This window comes from Protopterus annectens, chromosome 4.part1, assembly GCF_019279795.1.
Source record: "Protopterus annectens isolate FY-2018-M chromosome 4.part1, PAN1.0, whole genome shotgun sequence".
In the NCBI taxonomy this organism is placed as follows: Eukaryota; Metazoa; Chordata; order Ceratodontiformes; family Protopteridae; genus Protopterus; species Protopterus annectens.
The window spans coordinates 137,303,815-137,323,937 of record NC_056734.1 but is presented as its reverse complement, the minus strand read 5'-3'; the positions used below and the strand labels follow the sequence as shown (position 1 = coordinate 137,323,937).

The following is a 20,123-nucleotide window of genomic DNA, read 5'->3' as shown; positions in this document are numbered from 1 at the left end:
ACATCAAAGCAGCAGCCAACATAGCTCCAATTGCACAGATCATCAAAGAAAACAGTTTACTGTGGTTCAAGCACATGTGAAGGAAAGCAGAAGTCAGTCTGGTGGAGAAGATTTGAGAGAGATTGGAAGGAGGCAAGAGGAAATAAGGGCATCCAGCAAAGATGATGTGTGGATTGTGTAAGAGAAGACCTACAGTGGATATAAAAAGTTTACACACCTCTGTTAAAATGCCAGGTTTTTATGATATAAAAAAATGAGACCACAATAAATAATTTCAGAACTTTTCCCACCTTTAATGTGACCTATAATAAGTACAATTCAATTGAAAAACAAATCTGTTAGGGTAAAAAATATAAAAAATAAAAAACATACAATACGCTGGTTGCATAAGTGTGGAAACCCTTAAACTAATACTTTGTTGTGTGTACACACCCTTAAACTAATACTTTGTTGAGGCACAATTTGATTTAATTACAGCATTCTTGGGTACACACCTGCCATCAATTAAAGAGATTCTGATTAACCCCAAATAAAGTTCAGCTGTCCTAGTAGGATTTTCCTGACATTTATTCAGTTGCCTGCTACAGCAAAAGCCATGGTTCGCAGAGAGCGTACAAAGCATCAAAGGGATCTCATTTTTGAAAGGCATCAGTCAGGAGAAGGGTACAAAAATATTTCCACAGCATTGGGTATACCATGGAACACAGTGAAGACAGTCATCAAAAAATGGAGAAAATATGGGACAGCAGTGACGTTACAAAGAACTGGGCTTCCCTCCAAAATTGATGAAAAGACAAGACAAAAACTGGTCAAGGAGGCTGCCATGAGTCCTACAGCGACACTGAAGGAGCTGCAGGAATTTCTGGCAAGTACTGGTTGTGTACTACATGTGACAACAATCTTCTCCATATGTCTGGACTATTGGGTAGGGTTGCAAGACGGAAGCCTTTTCTTACATAGAAAAACATCCAGACCTGGCTAAAACCTGCAAAGCAGCACATCAAGTCTCACAAAAGCATGTGGGAAATGTGTTATGGTCTGATGAGCCCAAGGTTGAACTTTTTTGGCCACAATTCCAAAAGGTATGTTTGGTGCAAAAACAACACTTTGCATCAACAAAAGAATACCAACCCCATGATGAAGCATGGTGGTGGCAGTATCATGTTTTGGGGTTGCTTTTCTTCAGCTGAAACTGGGGCTTAAGTCAAGGTGGAGGGAATTATGAACAGTTCTAAACACCAGTGACATTTAGCCCAAAACCTTCAGGTATCTGCTAGAAAGATGAAGAGGAATTTCACCTTTCAACATGGCAATGACCCCAAGTATACATCCAAATCAACAAAAGAATGACTTCACCAGAAGAAAGTTAAAGTTTTGGAATGGCCCAGCCAGAGCCCAGACATCAATACAATAGAAAATGTGTGGGGTGACCTGAAGAGGGCTGTGCACAAGAGATGCCCTTGCAATCTGACAGATTTGGAGCCTTTTTGCAAGGAAGAGTGGGCGAATATTGCCAAGTCAAGATGTGCCATGCAGATGGACTCCTACCCAAGAAGACTGAATGCTGTAATTAAATAAAAAGGTGCTTCAACCAAGTATTAGTTTATGGGTGCGCACACACAACAGAGTATTAGTTTAAGGGTGTGCACACTTTTGCAACCAGCTTATTGTACATTTTTTATTTTGTATATTTTTTCTGCTAACAGATTTGTTTCTCAATTGAATTGTACAGGTTATAAGTCACATTAAAAGTGGTAAAAGTTTTGAAATTATTTATTGTGGTTTCATTTTTTATATCATAAAAACTTGGCATTCTAACAGGGGTGTATAAACTTTTTATATCCACTGTATAATAGGCATGACTGTCAAAGAAGGTAAGGTAAGGAAGTGGCATTGAATGGAGAGAGCTAGTGACAGTTTGTACCACTCCTCCACCCCATGTTAAAAATGGGAAAGGGGGGGTAGATGATGTTGATATTGCATAGTCTGATTTCACTGTAAATATTCAAACATTATGTTTTTTTGGTTAGACTTAAAATGGCCCATAAGGACAGCGAGCCTAATACTTAACTATGAACCTAGATGGAAAATTAATAAAGGATAATAAGTGGAAAATGTTTTACATTGTATGATAATTTCCGATTCCAAAATGATTTAATAGGGAACATCTTTAAAGCTACCTTTGTTTTTCTGTACTTTAAATTGTGTCCTGAAAATTGCATCCAGGAGAATGAAACTTTAATGCAATAAAATATCAGTGATTCATCTTAGAGAGGAAACTGCGCCGTAAGAGCCAGGTGCTTTAATGTATTGTATAATGTACAATTACTGGAATATTTACTGTAGCAGGCACTCCCAAACTTAGATTACAGTCACATACGAACATGCAGCATATCTTGCAGAGTGCTGCATCAGGTACTGCTACAACTATTCACGCTGCCATTCTTTATTCTGCCGGATTCATCTTTTTTCAGGCTCGCTTATTATTCCTTTGCTCTTCACAGTTTGATAGCTGAACTGAGGTTGTTGTGGTTTATTGCTTTTTCTGTGCAATCAACCAGCGTCAACATTTGATATCCAGCGAGGTTGTTCATATTTTCTTAAAACTTCTCTGACAAATGGAAGATCTTGGTGAGGCTGCTGCTATAGAACCTTCTGCACAAGCTACACTATGATTTTTGGTTGTGTCTGAGTTTCTGTAGTATGACATTGAAGGCAGTGAACTATTTAGAAAATAATCATTTTATTACAGGAAACCCTTGGATACAAGTATTAAGGGTAGAAAGCCAAAATGAGTGCTGTGCGAGGAAAGGAAATGAGCCATGCCGTTGCGAAGAACTGCTTATAGATCTGTCAGTAGTAGTCATGTGATTCACAGAAAACTGCCCTTTGAGACTAGAAATAACCATTGAGTTGTATCCATAATGTGTCTTCTCTCAAGCTTGCTTTTTGCCAAGCCTGTTTTACCTCTGACTTCTAGTACATTGTCCGTATGGGAAATGGACAGCTTTTATTTATGGCTGTCTTCTGAAGAGGAAGTAGCTGGAGAGATGCCAGGAACATTGAGCCAAAGTACAAAAAAAAAAAAAATGGAGCCTGCTTGGTCTCAAACTTTGACATCTGATTAGCTTGTCCTTGTACTGACAACATGCAGTCTTTCCCCTGTTGCCAGGTATATGTGTCTCTGAATTGCAGATCTGTATTTAACGATCAGGAGTTTAAGCAATTAGTTAAGTCAAGTCCTGTGGGTCATAGACACTGGTGTTTGAATCCGGCACTCTCCAGTTACATGTTACGCAGACTGCTTAACCTTTATGTATCTAGTCCTGAGTTACATATTTATTTCCACCCTAGTTCTGTAACTTTTTAAATATTTTCCCACCAATGAACTCCTACTTGCCTATCAGCCATCCTTCAACTGTCTGAGTAGTACTTTTGTTCCAAATTTAATGGCGGTTCAGTTGTTGGGGGGTGGCAAAAGCCATCATCCAGGGAGTCTGGGTATGGTATTTTTTCTTCCTAATCTTCTACCCAGAGTTGCTTGACTTGAGTATGGCAAAACCCCTGTCTATAACACTGACCCAGGGGCACATGCTTACTTCCACAAACATGCCAAAGTCGACTGCAGAGATGCACACTACTTGACAGACCACAGCATACACTCCCCAATTTGTATGCTGCATGCTTTTACACCAGGCCTTTGCATTGTGTCTGTACCAAAGTGAGCAGAGATGCTGCCATCCTTTTAGGATGGGAGAGTCAGCATCACCTATTTATTCTCAACATCCAAAGCTGGCTTCTGCAATGCCAGGTCAGTAGTCATTTCTGTCTTCTCGGCCATAGAGCTTTGGTTCTGCATGTCACCAAGCTTAAACGCAGTTCTACAAACTTAGCATGTTTTGTGTTTAGCAGTGAATTCTTGCTTTCCTGCTTTATAAATTGTTTGGTGTTTGTGCTTTCACTTTGTAAGTGAGCAGTTACTGAATTTTTACAGTCCCCACCAAAAAAAAAAGTTAACTTCAATCCTTCCTATTGGTATGAACTAACACATTTTGAAAGTTTCAGGTCATGCTTCTATGACTGTGTACAAATAATACAACAACGATAAGCACCCACTTTGAAGGACTTGCTGGGAAGAGATTTAGTGCTTACTTTCTGTCACTTGTAAGTCACTGAATCTGCAACTCAGTCAAAATCATGCTGCGTTATACATGTATATACATGCACAAGTGTGTGTGTAACTGTGGAATACATATTTTTAGTTAAAAGTTTACTTTGTTGATTGGGGCAAATGTTGGTATGTGTAACAGAAAATCAACTGATCATGCATAACTTTTTTTGGAGTGTGAGTGCACTACAGTGGGGATCAGGAAATTTGCCCTTTCCCCACTGTAGTATGATCTCTGAGTGGGTATATGTAATTAGCACATGATGTGTGTGTGTGTGGGACTTGCCCCCTGCAAAAAATAAGAATTTTTCTCTTTAGTTATTTTTTTGTGCTGTATCAATTGATGTTCACCAAACTGAACATTTGGTTTAGTGATGTACATTCATATTTAGGTTAAGTTCTGGGAGAATGGGGGCAGAGCACCCATTTGGGAGATCATATAAAAACAATGTAAAGTTTGTTGGTGACTGTAAATGTAATGCTTTTCTTTACATTTGAGATAATTTTATTTAGATATTTTTTCAATATTTATCATTAGTGAAAATGTTCAGTGTGTCCTGTCAATCAGTTTCAGTTATGATAATTCATTATACACTCGTACACAGAAACATACATACAGGCTGTATTTATAATATATATATAGATATGCTTCTTTTTACGTCACTTTTCTGCCACCTTTGCAAATGTTTCTGTGAAAAAGATTCTAAAATATGTAAGATTAGTTGTAAAAGTGAAAATGTTTATCAGACTGGAGTTGAGGTGAAAGAACAGTTAGAGAGTACCATCTGCTGTACGCATCAGAGAACTACCTTTGAGAAGTATTCAGAAGAAGATGTTCTTTGTGTTTCACTGTTGCAGTCATCACACTTGGGTTATCTGCCTGCAGGTAGCCCTCAGTTAGCCTGAAAACCAGAGTCTTGGGATTTCTACGTCGGTTGCTGTCGCCTCTTCCATGACATAAAGCGAACTTGCTCAAAGGAGCAAGTACACATAAAACAGGTCACCAGGAGTATAAAACATGCAGCCAACACCATTACATCAGTCTTTCTTGCCAAGGAGCCCGAAGCAGAAGCAGTTTTTTCGAGTTTCAGACCTGAAGTCTTCTAAAGCTAAGTACCCTGTTGGGGATTCTTTTTTCTTGCTCTAAACAATGTCAGAAAAAATTAACAGTTGTCTTGCCTGTGGAAAGCAAATACCTCACAGAGATTTTCATTCTTACTGTGTCACCTGTTTAGTCCCAAACCACGATGTCCCTCGGTTTGGTTTTGTGCCTTGTTTAACACCCGAACTATTCGTTGTTGGGCTATTTTTGTAGATAAATTCTTTCGCTCTCATTCTCCGTATTCCAAAATGGCTTCGGTAAGCCATCCAACTACCGATCTTCCAAAAAAGCACAAAGACAGAGACAGACCGCATAGGTCAAAAATTACAGACACTTCCACTGAGCTAGTCGCCAGTCCACCGTTACTTAGTGAGGCGCCTTTGCAGCCCTTGATGCCCACTTCTACAGATTCACAGGCCTCTGCTGAGACCTGTTGAGTCCAGTATGACACGAGATGCTGCTTTGACTATGGGACCTGCGGATGTCTCTACCTTGGATGGGTTCGGAGCCGCTGTGCAGCCACCAGCTGCTGAGGGTGTATTCTGACCTGATACCTTACCACCAGCTCCTAGAAAACCTGACAAGGTACTACAGAGTACCTGACTCTCACAAATTTCTCTTTAGGAATCCTACTGTGGATGCAGAGACCATTTCCCAGAAACTTAAAGGCATTAACGCTACTATAGCCAAAAACCCTACCCCTTCAGACAGGGATGCTAGAGCTTTAGACAGATGGGGTAAGAAGGTATATACCTCTGCAACTCTTGCCATCAGAGCTTTGAATTGCCAGTTTCACATGTTGAAGTACCCACAACATATTATGGAACTAATTAAAAAATGGTATTACTTCCCGATTGTGCAGAAAATAAAGATTTACAAGAGTTAATGCATTCTGCAACCAAGTTAGTAAACATACTTTGTAGTGTAGGTTTTATGACTTAGAAGCATCTTGCAGAGCTGCTGTCACTGGGTCTGTACGGAGAAGGCATGCTTGGCTAAAGGAACAAGTCTTGCCTGATCATGTCAAAGCAAAATTACTAGATGCTCCATTAAACCAGGAGCATTTGTTTGGCACAAAAGCAGAAGAAGTTCTTAAAAAAGATGGAAGAAAAAGCTAAATCTATGCAAACCGTCAAATATTTCTTACAGTGCAGCCACCTAGATTTAGTAGGCATTGGCCTTCAAAAAACTGGTCCTTTCCAGTCCCTCTCAGGCCTTTACAGTCCAAACCCAGGGGAAATAGACCACCAAGACTGCAGTCTCAGGGTATGCAGAGGTCTAAACCTCAAAACCAGGGAGTGGTAAGCCACCCCCATATGGAAAAAGTTCACAGTGACTTTCCAATTACCCTTCCCAGCCATACCAAAGTACTTGCACCGCTAGGAGGAAAACTCACCCTTGCAAAAAACTGGATGTCCATTACTCAGGACAGATTGGTTCTAAACATTGTATCCCAGGGATACAGATTCTACTTCCACTCACTGCCAACTCCAAGCGGGTTGCCAGACCTTCCTCCAAACCAGTGGGCAGAGGCGCAAAAGCAAGTACTTTCCCTTCTCCACGTCAGGGCTATTCAACCTGTTCCAGTAGAACAGAGGGGACAGGGTTTCTACTCCAGACTGTTCCTGGTGCCCAGAAAAGAGGGCTCTTGGCACCCTATCCTGGATCTATCTATTCTCAACACCTTTCTGGTGGTCCCAAAATTCAAAATGCTTACACTGCAACAGCTTCTTCCTATGCTAGCCAAGGATGTCTGGCTAGTCACCCCAGACTTAAAAGATTATCTGCACATCCCCATAAGGGAGTCTTGCAGGAAATATCTATTTTTCAGGGCATGCTCTATGCACTATCAGTTCTCTGCACTTCCCTTTGGCTTATCTACTGCACCCAGAGTATTCACAAAATGCCTGGCTTCAGCCATTGCATACTGCAGGCATAGAAATATTCAACTCTACCCATACTTGGACGATTACCTGATTCAGGCGGACAGTCAAGAATTGCTACTTCAGCACCTGGCATTTGTAAAAGGACTTCTAACTTCACTGGGATACACCATCAGCGAAAAGAAATCACGACTGGTGCCCAGCCAACAAATTGTATTCCTGGGAGCAAGCTTGAACACAACTTCTCAGATGGCATTCCTCACTCCAGAAAAGCAGGTCCATTTGACAAACTTTTTCAAACTAATGGCCAGCAAAACCCAGCTATCTGCAAGGAAAATATTGCAAGCCATAGGGTTCATGGCCTCATGCATTCTGCTAATTCCATATGCAAGACTGCATATGAGGAAACTTCAGTGGTACGTAAAAAATCTCTGGTGTCAACATTCTCAGGACCTGGAAACAGTGATTTGTATCATACCTTATCTAAGGGCAGAGTTCCTTTGGTGGGCAGAAGCATGCAACCACAACAAGGGACTTCCTTTCACTCAACCCCTCACCTTCCAAACCCTGACAACAGATGCATCAGACTATGCATGGGGGCCTCACATGGCAGGCAAATGCATTCAAGGCAAATGGAGCCCAGAACAAATTCCCCTGCATATCAAACAAAAAGAGATGCTAGCTGTACAGAAAGCTCTGACAGTCTTCAAATACCTTATCCTTCCAGGACAGCTCCTGATAAAGGCAGACAACACCACAGTTATGTGGTACATAAACATGAAGGAAGGAACTCATCCTTACCCACTCTGCAGGTTAGCCATGCCTCTCTGAAACACAGCCTTGAGCATCCAAGTGCATCTACAAGCTCAATTCCTGCCAGGCAAGCAAAATTCACTGGCAGACGACTTAAGCAGAAATCTACTGGACCCTCACGAGTGGAAACTGGACCCCAACTCATTCAAACTTCTAACCCAGAGGTGGGGAACACCAGAGATGGACCTTTTTGCCTCCCCCCAAAACCACCAATTGAGCAAATTTTGCACCAGGAACCCTCACAGCAGAGCCTGGAAGGTGGATGCCCTATCCTTTACATGGGAAAATCTCTCAATTTATGCCTTTCCTCCTCTGCCCCTCCTCTCAAGGGTACTACTCAAGATCAAACAGGACAGGCCAAGGGCAATCCTTATTTTACCAGACTGGCCACTTCAGCACTGGTACCCACTCCTGCACAGTCTGAATGCAGTTGCCACCCTGGCACCTACATCACACACCTTCCCTGCTGTCTCAGCAAGAAGGACAGATTTTGCATCCACAGCTGCAAACTCTAAACCTTGCAGCCTGGCTTATTCACTAAATGCACCACCAGCATCCCTCAGCAAACAGGTGCTGGACGTCATCTTTAAGGCCAGAAGAAATCCTATGCTGAAAAGTGGAAAAAATGTTGTTCTTGGAGTCAGTCTCAAGGAAAGGACACAGCTGTGCCCAACTTACCTCAAATCCTTGATTATCTAGCAGAGCTGCTCCACACAGGCCTATCCATCTCATCCATTAAGATTCATGCCTCTGCCATCTCAGCTCATTATAATACTGAGCCTCCTCTCTTTTCTCATCCTCTCATCAAACAGTTCCCGAGAGGAACTAACAATTTAAGACCTACTAGGAGAGTTCCCACTCCGACCTGGAACCTTAACTTTGTACTGGAGAATCTTTGAACCTGCTGCTTCAGCAGAGTTAAAATTCCTCTCTTGGAAAACAGCCTTACTTGTAAGAAGAGTGTCTGAATTACAGGCACAAATGGCGATGGAGCCCTTCATTGTTTTCCATGCTGACAGGGTTTCCCTTAGGACTAACCCTTCCTTTATGCCCAAGGTGGTATCCAGTGTGGCTCTAAACCAATCCATCCATTTGCCAACCTTTTTCCCTAATCCTCAGAATAAAGGGGAAACGATCCTGCACTCCTTGGACGTGCACAGACAGCTCAGGGTTCTACCTTTAGGACTAAGCCTTTCAGAAAATCTGCCCAGCTGCTAGTCAGCTTTGCTACAGGGGCAGAGGGCAAGGCCATTTCAAAGCAAACCATTTCCAAATGGATAGCACACTGCATCCATTTCTGCTACAAGCACCATGGAAAAATTACCCCTCTGGGGATCAGAACTCATTCCACTAGAGCTACTTCAACCTCTACAGCATTTCATAGGGGAGTCCCTACCAGGAACATCCTGGAAGCTGCAGCCTGGAGTCCTGTACACACCATCACCAAGCATTACCACTTACCTATATTTTCTAAATCCAGAGCTGGATTTGCTACAGCAGTCTTACAAGGCCTGCTAGCCAGCCCTAACACCTCTTGACTGCCTCCATCCTTCCTCAGCTTTGGGAATCAAGACAAGGGTGATGACTGCAACAGTGAAACATGAAGAACGTAGTACAGTTGTGTACACTTACCATAAATGTAGATGTTCAAGTGTATTCACTGTTGCATTCCTGGTTTCCCTCCCTCCATCCCCCTGTTTTTTTTTTATATCCTTTCTACCTATCCTCTTTATGGCTATATTTTATGGCAGGGGTATTTACTTTTTACTGGAGGTGTTCCACACCAAGTAATAGATTCCTATTTTGGGGATCCTGACATCCAGGGCAAGAAAAACTGATGTAATGGTGTCAGCTGCATGTTTTATACCTCTGACGACCTGACGTCATGGAAGAGGCCACAGCATCTGATGCAGAAATCCCAAGACTCTGGGCTGACTGAGGGCTACCTGCAGGCAGATAACCCAAGTGTGATGACTGAAACAGTGAATACACTCGAATATCTACATTTATGGTAAGTGTACACAATTGTACTTTTCTGCTTCTTAGACTTGTGTAAGTGCAGCTCCTGGCAACTGTTCATTTTGCAGGTTGTTGTATGATCACTTGGTTAATTCTGACTGTTTTGTTTTGAAAACATATTTCTTAACTTCTAGTTGGATGGATAACATTTAGAAGACTATAGTGGATGATCACAGCTATATTTTGTTTTAATGTTTGTCTAATGTATTCTTGACAGCCAAAAGCTTGCAAAAAATTAGGTGAGCTTACACTGAAGCATTGGAAGGCTGTATGCCAGGTTGTGCTTGTGTTATAAAAAGGTCTAAAATTAGACATCTCACCCCAGCACAGTTAGCTGCATAAGAGCTTTAGATTTACTGCTGTTGCCACATAAAAGTGTTATTTTTTGCATAAGAACTATAGATTTGCTCCTGATTGTAACAGTATTGCTTTTTTTGTGCATGTGTGTGGGTGTGTATATGTATGTAAAAGAGCTGTAGGATTGCGCCTTCTCAGCAGAAGTTATTGAAAATGCTCACATGTGAAATGGAGCTCCTAGAGTAAGTGTTAACGGGTCTACTTTATGTGCTTGAAGTCCGAGAATATTGAATACGATATTCTCGACACGAGTACACCGAAAGCACAAAACATCGAAAATGTAAACTGAAATCTCTGTAGGTGGAGATTTCCATTTACTTCAATGTAGTGCGATCTCGGAGTTGGTATATTTAAGTAGCGGGGGGGTGTGGGGGGTGCAGGGGAGTTTGCCCCCCTGCCTACACTAGTTTGTTTTTTTTTTGTGTGTATGTTTTTTTTATTTTTGTGGACTTCGATCGTTTAATAGTTCAATGCATATGGTTCGATCCATATGCATTTGAGCTAAGCTTTCGAGGTCCTAAAGTAGACCCAGTGTTAACTGCTTTGTATCACAAGAAACCCTCATAGGAGTTCATAGGTAATTACAAAGCACGCGATCTAGGTTACCATAGAGGAACCTAATCCAACTGTTCCATAGCACTGTCTGATTAATTGACTTACTCAGTCACACAGTAGTCAGGTGGAGGCTGATGGAATCAAACAATGGACTACAAGTTCCACCTCATTAACAGCTTGTAGCCTTAATCCTCTGCAATCTTGCAGACATACCTGTCAACTTCTTACTGCAAGAAATCTGGACAAAGGCCAAAAATAGAAAGAGATTCTGAATATTGGTCTTATAAACTTAGAAAGTTGCTATGGTGATAGGGTTTGTGTTAGCATGCATTTTCTGAAAGATCTGAAGTCTGAAACTCAAATGCATGTCATTATGTGAAACTTCAGTCCTCCGATCATCCCAGTGCTTTTCCAGAAAACTACAAATTTTATAAGGAATAGATCAAAAATATGAGTAAAAAATGTGGACATTCTGTGAAAATGTGGACAGATTGAGAGGTATACTTGCGTAGTCATGTGCTCATTTATAATGATCCATTTTCCCCATTACCTAGTAACCAAATAGCATACCAATTACAAGAGCACTGACCTTCCAGTTTTTTTAAGTTTAACAGCTCTGCCATCAAGGCATTTGTAGGGGTAACTGTGGATGACAATTACTATATGTACATTAAGGAAGATTATTGTGGATAGCATTCATGTAAGTCAACACTTAATGTTCTAAACGTTGTTGTGCAGAAACAGCATCCAACATTAAAAAAAAATTGCAATGTGTTTTTTTGAGGGCAACTGCAGTTTACCTGGGTGGTAACTGTCCTCTTCAAACATACATTTTTGTCTTATTTTAGCTTTTAAAACTGAATGGCAGCTTTAAGAATACCTTCTTAACTTTTCAAATTAATTCCCTAAACTCATTGCTAGATTAACAATATGCCCCCTTTACTGATGAGTGTAGTGATATTACAAAGATCACATGAGTCATTCCATTCATGTCTTGTGTAAGCCATGAGGTTGAATATCTTGTATAGGCTACATATGGGTAAAACAAAGTTAGCAGCTTGATTCAGAAGATAAATTAATCAAGTCATTAAGTGCTTTAATAGATATGAAGACAATAAAGGCATTAAATAGCATGCTTTACAAATACCTGATTGAATGGAACATGCTGCCACTTGATCTTTGTAACATGACAGCACACAATACCATCCCATGGACATGTCAGCAAATTGTTGGTTAGCTTCTGGAATTAATTTTTAAATTTAAAAAAGTGGCCCTGAAATTGTCACTTGGACTTAAAAAGGACAAGTGCCTGATAAAAGCAGGCACTGCACTATGGTAAGTAACTACCCTTAACCTAAAGTAATTTGACAGATGTATTACTTAGCTTAAGTAATTTTTTTTGGTACATTTTGTGGAGGTGAGTTGCAAAATGTTATTTGATACGTTTTTTTATTTCAGAATGTTGCCTTATGGTTGTTTGGCATCAGGTGACCGAACAGGTTTCATAGAAGTGGTTACCGCAGCAGAAACCATAGCAAATATTCAGTTAACCATCAGCAGTGTTGCAGCAACTGCAGCTTTCAACAAAGATGCCCTTCTAAACTGGCTCAGGGAACATAATTCTGGGTAAGCATAATTATTAAGAGAATGCACGAGTGTGTGTTATTCATGAACATAAATATCAAAATACCATAACTGGTTTGCACATTTAACCCACTTGCTGTAGAATATCAAAACTGGCCAACTCATTAAAAGTGTTTATGCTTCCAAACTTTTGCTTTTTACTCTATACCAAATTTAGCATAAATACACTCCAAATAAGTATTTCTCTTTAAAGAATAAACATTGACATTTGGTCTAATGCCCAAAATGGATGCATTGGGTAATTATGTAAGATTTCCTTGGTCTACTAGAACTGCATACATAAAATTTCATATTACTGAGAGCAGAGAATTCTGTATTTGAGGAGTTGGCGACTGACAAAAGCTCCACGTAAAACAACTCTAATGCATTGTTTTATTACTGAGCAGTAGACGTTCTGGACTGACTAACAAGCAGTTTTCTTGGTTTGTTGTTAAATGATATACATTCTCACTGGTCTTACACAAGTAAATGCCATCTGGCACTAGATGGCACTGTAGCGCAGTAAACCTTGACAATTAACATTTATATGCTGTGTAAACTTGAAAACATATGTACAGTATGCTGTTTTTGATCTTTTATATTTTAGAAAAAGAAGTATTATAAAACAAATCCTTCATATTGTCATAAGTGATAAGCAGTCCATATGTGTCGTTCTTAGTGAAGTGAAGAGCTACCAAAGCTTACAGTCCTTCAAAGCTACACTAAAGGAATATTTACACGTGAAGCAGGTTAAAAATTCTTATCCCACTCTGTACAATATTCACCAATGTTATCTTTCTCATTTAATGTTCTTGATGCTCAGCTAATTTGCCAATGTCTTTTCTTAGGCTGTTTCCCTGTTTAAGGGTCTATCCAAAGATATTTATATCATATGGTAATTCAAACTTTTTACACAGTGTATTGTACTACACTATTAAGCCTTATTCCCTAATACGTAGTGTGCATATGTCTTTACATTTTAATTTTTAAAGCCTCTATTTACTGTATATTACATTGCTCGTCTATGTTTGTAATATTTAATTTACTCAGACCATGACTGAAGTGTCAACAGATCAGCTTACCTTACCTGGTTAATACAAATTGCACATAAGTAAAATAAGTGCAGGCATATGAATGTAATGCTTCCATTAAAGAGCATATTTCTCTCTTTACCCCATAACATCTGATTATGCTGACTTGAAAATATATCGTCTTAAGAATAGGGTCACTGCCTATCAGGTATTTTTCCGGGGTCACTGCCTGTCAGGTATTTTTCCAGAATAGACAGAATTCATTGCATCTGTCAGGAAATTGTTTTGGGATGACTGGATAGGAAACCATAAATTCCTACTGGGGATTGCCCCTGCTTTTCTCCTGGACATGGGTACTCCGTGCTAGAAAAATCTTGGTCATAGATGATATCTCTCATGTAGTAATATGCTGGGATTTTATGGCTAGGCTTGTAAAGACCCTCGAGTCAATAGCCTAGTAACATCGTATGAATTTATGAACCTATATATGCCTGAGAGTGGTCCATGATGGCTGGGTCACTTGCCTAGATCCAATGTTGTCTTTATTCATCCAAGTTAGTGTCTGGGTTGTCGGAACTGGCTGGATCCAGTCTCAGGTTCTTTATACCAAAGCTTTGGATCCAAGAGCTCTGACTCCTCCCCTACCCTTAATTCCCCTCTCCTGCCTGAATTACCTCAGCTCTCGTTTGCCACCTACCTAACCAGACATGTGGACCGAAAGCTCCATTTCTTTTCATAATAAGTGAAAGTTCAAGAGAAAAAGATAGAGACAAAGCAAGAAAAAAGTCTAAAGAAGAGAGTCCCAAGGATCACTCCGTTAAGTCTAAGAATAGGTCCCTGGACCTCACAGCTATTGCGAGTCCAGTGCCTAAGATTTTGAGACAGTCTGATCCTACTGTCCCTAGGATCCGGTCTCCCTCCTTAAAGATGACTTTTTCACCTGGGTCCATTAAACCTAGGCTTCACCCACCTATCTTGCAAAAATTACCTTTGAGGCCTGCATCACTGGTCTCATCCTTGAGAATGGGTTGGTATACTAGGAGCCTCACTGAATTCAGCATTGACCAAATGATGAGGAAGGTTTTGAGGACTCATCAGGGATTCCTCCCAGCTCCAACCCTGAGGAAAGGACTGGGATCATCCCCTTCCACTCCAGCTGTTCAGCTTCTCATACCACCTTGATTCTTGCAGCTGGTATATATCAGATCCAAATTACTTTGTGATACCAGCTTTGGAGTCAATAACCCTGGAGATTTGACTTTGACATCTTCCCTCACTCATTCAGTACAGATGTATTTGGGTTTAGTGGAGTCCAGGAAGCAAGAGTGTCAGTGTCAGAGTTTCAACAGTGGAGTTGAACCAGAGGTTTTTCAGAGCCAACTGTACTGCTCAGAGCTTCAAATTGGACATCTCTGTACCAAGGTTCTCCTCAGAGCCATCAGTCCTTGGAGTCAAGAGGGCTACTGATTCTGCTAACTTAGGTGGTTCTTCATTTCCCTTGGCTGAGTTGGCTTTGAGATCTTGGCTGGATCAAGATGACTGGTATGTACTCTGAGTTTGGATCCATCCAGACTCCCTCTGAAGACAGCTCCTAATTCCTCGTATTCTGGTAGACAGCAAAGGAATGAGCAGTTAGGCTTCAATACTATTTGATGTTAAAGTCCCATGTTCAATTTCCTTGTGTCTCTTTCAGAAGTCCCAAGACACATTCCCTGAAAGAAGACTTTTAAGAGGAGGCATATTTACTCCTCTTCTGAGTCTGTCACCAAAGACACCGACTTAGATGATGGAGAAGGTCCCTCCCCCCAAAGATGTCTCCTTTGGCAACATCCTTGAACTGATGAAACAGAGTTGGGGTGGTCCACCAGAATACTTTCTTCTGATGAGTTAGTTTTTCTCAAAGTCTTTGGGTCTAGCCTTTCAATGTCCTGGGTGGTCCCTCCTACTGATGCTTTAGTAGGCCTCATTACCCAAAAAGCCTGTAAGGAGCCTGATGTGGCAGACCCCATCCCAAAGAACCCTGAATTCAAGTTGACCCAAAGAAAGAAAATATTGGGTTAAGGGTCCCCCTGGTGATTCCATAATGGTAGCAGCAGCCACAAAAAGGAACTTCCAAAGAGAGTTCCTCTGTCCATCCCCTAACAAGGAGTCAAGGGTGTTGGACAGACTGGGGAAACAAACATGCTTCAGCCACTTTTTCTGTTCATGCACTGGACAACATGGCTCACCTGACATGTTTCCAGAGAGATTTGATTAAGGAACTTTCAAGTTCCCTGGCAGGTAACTTACCATTGGATACCCAAACAAACTGTGGATATACCCAGTTGTCTAGCTTACAGTGATCATTGAATGCTGCCATGAGACTGTTTTCTAATGCAGCAGCTGCCACAGTCCAAGCAACTGGCACATGTATTACTATGTGACATCAACCCTGGATATGGCTTTGTGATTTCAGGACAGCTTTAAGACATCTTTCATAAATGCCCCCTATGATGGCTGTGGTTTGTCTGTACCAAAAGTAAAGGATGCACTTACCAGGAGTGAGCAGGATGGTAAGACCTTGTCTGCCTTGGGAATCTGTTTTTCATTGCCTCAGAGATCCTTCTCCAGGAGTGAGAGTAAGAAGAATTTGATTAAACAAATGTCAAGGTTTTCACCAGGACACTTCTGGGGATAGGCCAGAGATGGAGGCAGTTCCATGGGATGTTACCCACAGTTCAAAGGCAGTCCACAAAACCAAGGGTTCCATGGGCCATTCCTGAATGCTTGCCCGACTGCTACACACTGGAGGCAGTAGGGTTACGCTTTTACTTACACCCTCTAGCTTGGCAAAATATAACTTCTGATTCCTGGTTGTTAAGGATCATTAACGGAGGTTATACACTACTTATTTTAGAAGCCTCAAAGAAAACACAAGATTCCCAATACTCCACCCAATCAGTTGGACTCTTCAGTAATAGAAGTGTCAATGTGGCTGGACAAAAATCATCCATCTGCTCCCCCAAGACCAACTAGAATCTGGAGTCTATTCAAGATTCTTTTTAGTCCCAAAAAAGATAGGGGACCTAAGACCAATTTTGGATCAAGTTGAAAAACACACAATTCTGGATGGTCACCATACATTCCATTTTACCTCTGCTGAGGAATGACTATTGGATGTACTCTGTTGATTTCCATGATACTTGCTATAATATCAAGATCCACTGGCAGTCCAGGAGATTCCTTCATTTCTGACTGGGAGAAAGTAATTATCAGTTCAGAGCACTGCTTTTTGGTCTCACCACAGCCCTCTTGCTGTTTGTCAAGATAATGGCAGCGGTGAAAGTCTATCTCAGATTACAAGGGATCCAACTATTCCCATACATAGACAATTGGCTTCAAACTGCTACCTGCGAGGATCTTTTTACACATCAGTCATTCCTACTACAACTGACAACTCACCTGGACATCTCAAGACTCTTGGGTTTTGTCCATCATCTTCCAAGGATACATTACAGTATAAAAATCCCCCTCCCCAGGAACATTGTACTTTCTTTCCAGATCTGCTTCGGGGCCTTTTGGCTCAAGACCCCATTCAACTTGTTCCCTCAGCCCAGGAAGAGAAAGAGTTTTATTTCAGGATGTTTCTGGTTCCCAGGAAGGAAGGCATCTGGACCTTTCTCAGCTCAACCCTTCCTTTCTGATGCTGTCCCTTTAACTTCAGTTCCCTCTTCTTCTTCCTCAAGCTTTCTAAGTATCCCTGGATCTCAGAGATGCCTGTGTTCACATCCCTATTCATCTCCTTTTCAGGTCATTTTACGTTTCTCTGTTTTGCCCTTTCATTTTCAGTTCTCTGCTTTGCCCTTTGGCTGGTCTAACTTCCCCAAGGGTATTCACCAAATGCCTTGCTCCTGTTACTGCCTTTTGCAGAATAAGAGGCATTCATATCTTTCCTTATTTGGATGACATGTTCATTTAGGCTTTATCCCCTAAGGTCTTCCTTCAGCACTTCGTTTATGTTTTCTCTGATGTTCTTCATGTTTCACTGTTGCAGTCATTACATTTGAGTTATCTGCTTGCACTAAGCCTCAGTTGGACTGGTTAACAAAGTGTTGGGTCCTGCGTTGGTTGCTGTCCCTTCTTCCATGACGTCAGGTCATCAGGGGTATAAAACATGCAGCCGATGCCATTACATCAGTCTTTCTTGCCGTGCGATGCTCGAAGCAGAAGCAGTTCACAAGTGCTGGTCGGCTGACTCCTGAAATTTTCGTTTTCGAGTTTCAGAACAGAAGTCTTCAACTAAAGCTAAGTACCCCATTGGGGAAACTTTTTCTTGCTCCTTACCGATGTCAATAAAAGTTAATAATTGCATTACTTGTGGAAAGCAAATACCTCACAAAGATTTTAATTTGTTCTGTATTCCTTGCCTAGGCCCTGACCACGATGTACTTTGCTGTCGGTTTTGTGCTTTATTTAATTAGCACACTATCCATCGTCGGTATATTTTCGCTTCTAAATATTTCGGTTCTCGGTTTAATTATCCAGTAATGTCGTCGGTTAGCCATCTGGCTACCGGGATTCCGAAAAAATGCAAAGATAAAGACAGAGACAGGCCGCCGAGCTCCAAAGCTGCCAACGACGCTTCTCCTAAGCCAGTTACCAGTTCACCGGTACTCAGTGATACCCACTACTACTGACTCGCAGGCCTCTACTTTGACCCATTCGGAGTCCGGTATGCCGCGAGATGCTTCAACTGTGGAGCCTGCGGATGTCTCTACCTTGGATGGGTCTGGAGCCGCTGTGCAGGCACCGGCTTCTGAGGGTGTATCCAGGCCTACGGACTTGCATATTAAACCAATGCCTCCTTCTTCATTTAGGCCAAAATCTCGAACCATTCCTAAGAAACTGACGCCCAGGCCGCATGCTCAGGCCTCTATGCCTAAAAAAACTAATGATAAGAATGGCTGAAGATCTTATAACTCTAATCAGGGGAAGCCAACCTCCCCCTTCTAAGAGACCTAGGACTGAAGTTGTTTATGAATCTTCTGAACAGGATTCTGTTTTTTTCTGATTCTTCTGATGATCTAGATTTGCCCTTATCTACTTATGAGGATTCTGATGCAGAGGACTATATTCCCTCTGCTTCCCCTCCAGAGGATTTTTCTTTTGGTGAGACCTTGCATACACTAAGGGAGCATTTCCACTGGGAAAGCCAGGATTTTTCTGATTCAAAAAAGAGGCTTAGGGATTTCTTACTCCTGCTACAGCATAGGCATTTAGCTATACCTCCTGTACTAGACATTGTTGATGATGCCTTTTCAGAATCTAGTTTGGCCCCTGATTCTTTGCCTCCTGCTCCCAGAAAACCTGACCGGTATTACAGGGTTCCTTATTCTCACAAGTTCCTTTTTAAAAATTCTATTGTGGATCCAGAGACTATTTCACAGGGACCCAAGGGCATTAAGGCTTCTACTGCTAAAAATCCTACTCTCTCTGATAGAGAATCCAGGGCGCTGGATAGATGGGGTAAGAAAGTTTACACTTCTGCAGCCTTGGCCATTAGGGCTTTAAACTGCCAGTTTCATATGTTAAAGTATCAACAGCATGTTATTGGATTGTTTAAACAGAACATTATGTTAATTCCTGACTGTGCTGAAAATAAAAAAATGCAGGATTTAATGCAGTCTGCTGAACAGGTTGGCAAATGTACTTTGCAATGTGGATTTGATTCATTAGAGGCCTCTTGCAGAGCGGCTGTTACTGGGTCTGTGCTCAGAAGGCATGATTGGCTTAAGGAGCAAGGTTTGCCTGATCATGTTAAAGCTAAATTGTTGGATGCTCCCTTAAATCAGGACCGCCTGTTTGGTAACAAGGCTGAGGAAGTTCTTAAAAAGATGGAAGATGAAGCTAAATCTATGCAAACTGTTAAAGATTTCTTACAGGTTCAGCCTCCTAGATTTAGTAGCCACTTGCCCTCTAAAAATTGGTCCTTTCCAGCCCCTTCCAGGTCTTCTCAAGCCAAACCTAGACACATCAGAAAGTCCAGGTTTCAGTCCCAAGGGACACACAAGACTAAGCAGTGGGAGGTTTCCACACCCAAACCTGGGAATAGTAAGACTTGCCCCTATGAAAAACTATCTCAATGACTTGCTTTTAAAACTTCCAAGCACTTCCCAACTGAATGCTCCTTTAGGTGAAAAGATTGGTCTGCAGGCCAAAAACTGGGAACTCATTACCCAGGACAAATGGGTTTTAAATATAGTGTCCCAATGATACAGATTTAATTTCCACACATTACCAACACCATGCAGGGGGCCAGATCTACCTCCAAGTCAGTGTGCAGAGGCCCAAAATCAAGCACTCTCTCTCTCTCTTAAACATGGGAGCTATTCAGTTGGTACCAGAAGAGGAAAAGGGACAAGGTTTCTATTCAAGACTTTTCCTGGTATGCAGAAAAGGCAATACATGGCATCCTATCCTGGACCTTTCTATTCTAAACACCTTTCTGGTGATTCCAAAATTCAAAATGCTGACTCTTCACCAGCTGCTTCCTATGCTAGGCAAGGATGCATGGTTGTCAACACTAGACTTAA

The 20,123-nt window shown here is 41.4% G+C and overlaps 1 protein-coding gene across 4 annotated transcripts in view; it reads left to right on the top strand.

The window, feature by feature from the left end:
- PIK3CB (phosphatidylinositol-4,5-bisphosphate 3-kinase catalytic subunit beta) overlaps positions 1-20,123 on the top strand; it is a gene marked incomplete at its 3' end in the record, with an annotated part of 1,563,003 nt that overhangs the window by 1,376,345 nt on the left and 166,535 nt on the right. For all 4 annotated transcript variants that reach the window (XM_044070037.1, XM_044070038.1, XM_044070035.1 and 1 more), the window contains 1 exon segment: positions 12,356-12,523. In XM_044070037.1, the coding sequence (XP_043925972.1) occupies positions 12,356-12,523 (168 nt within the window).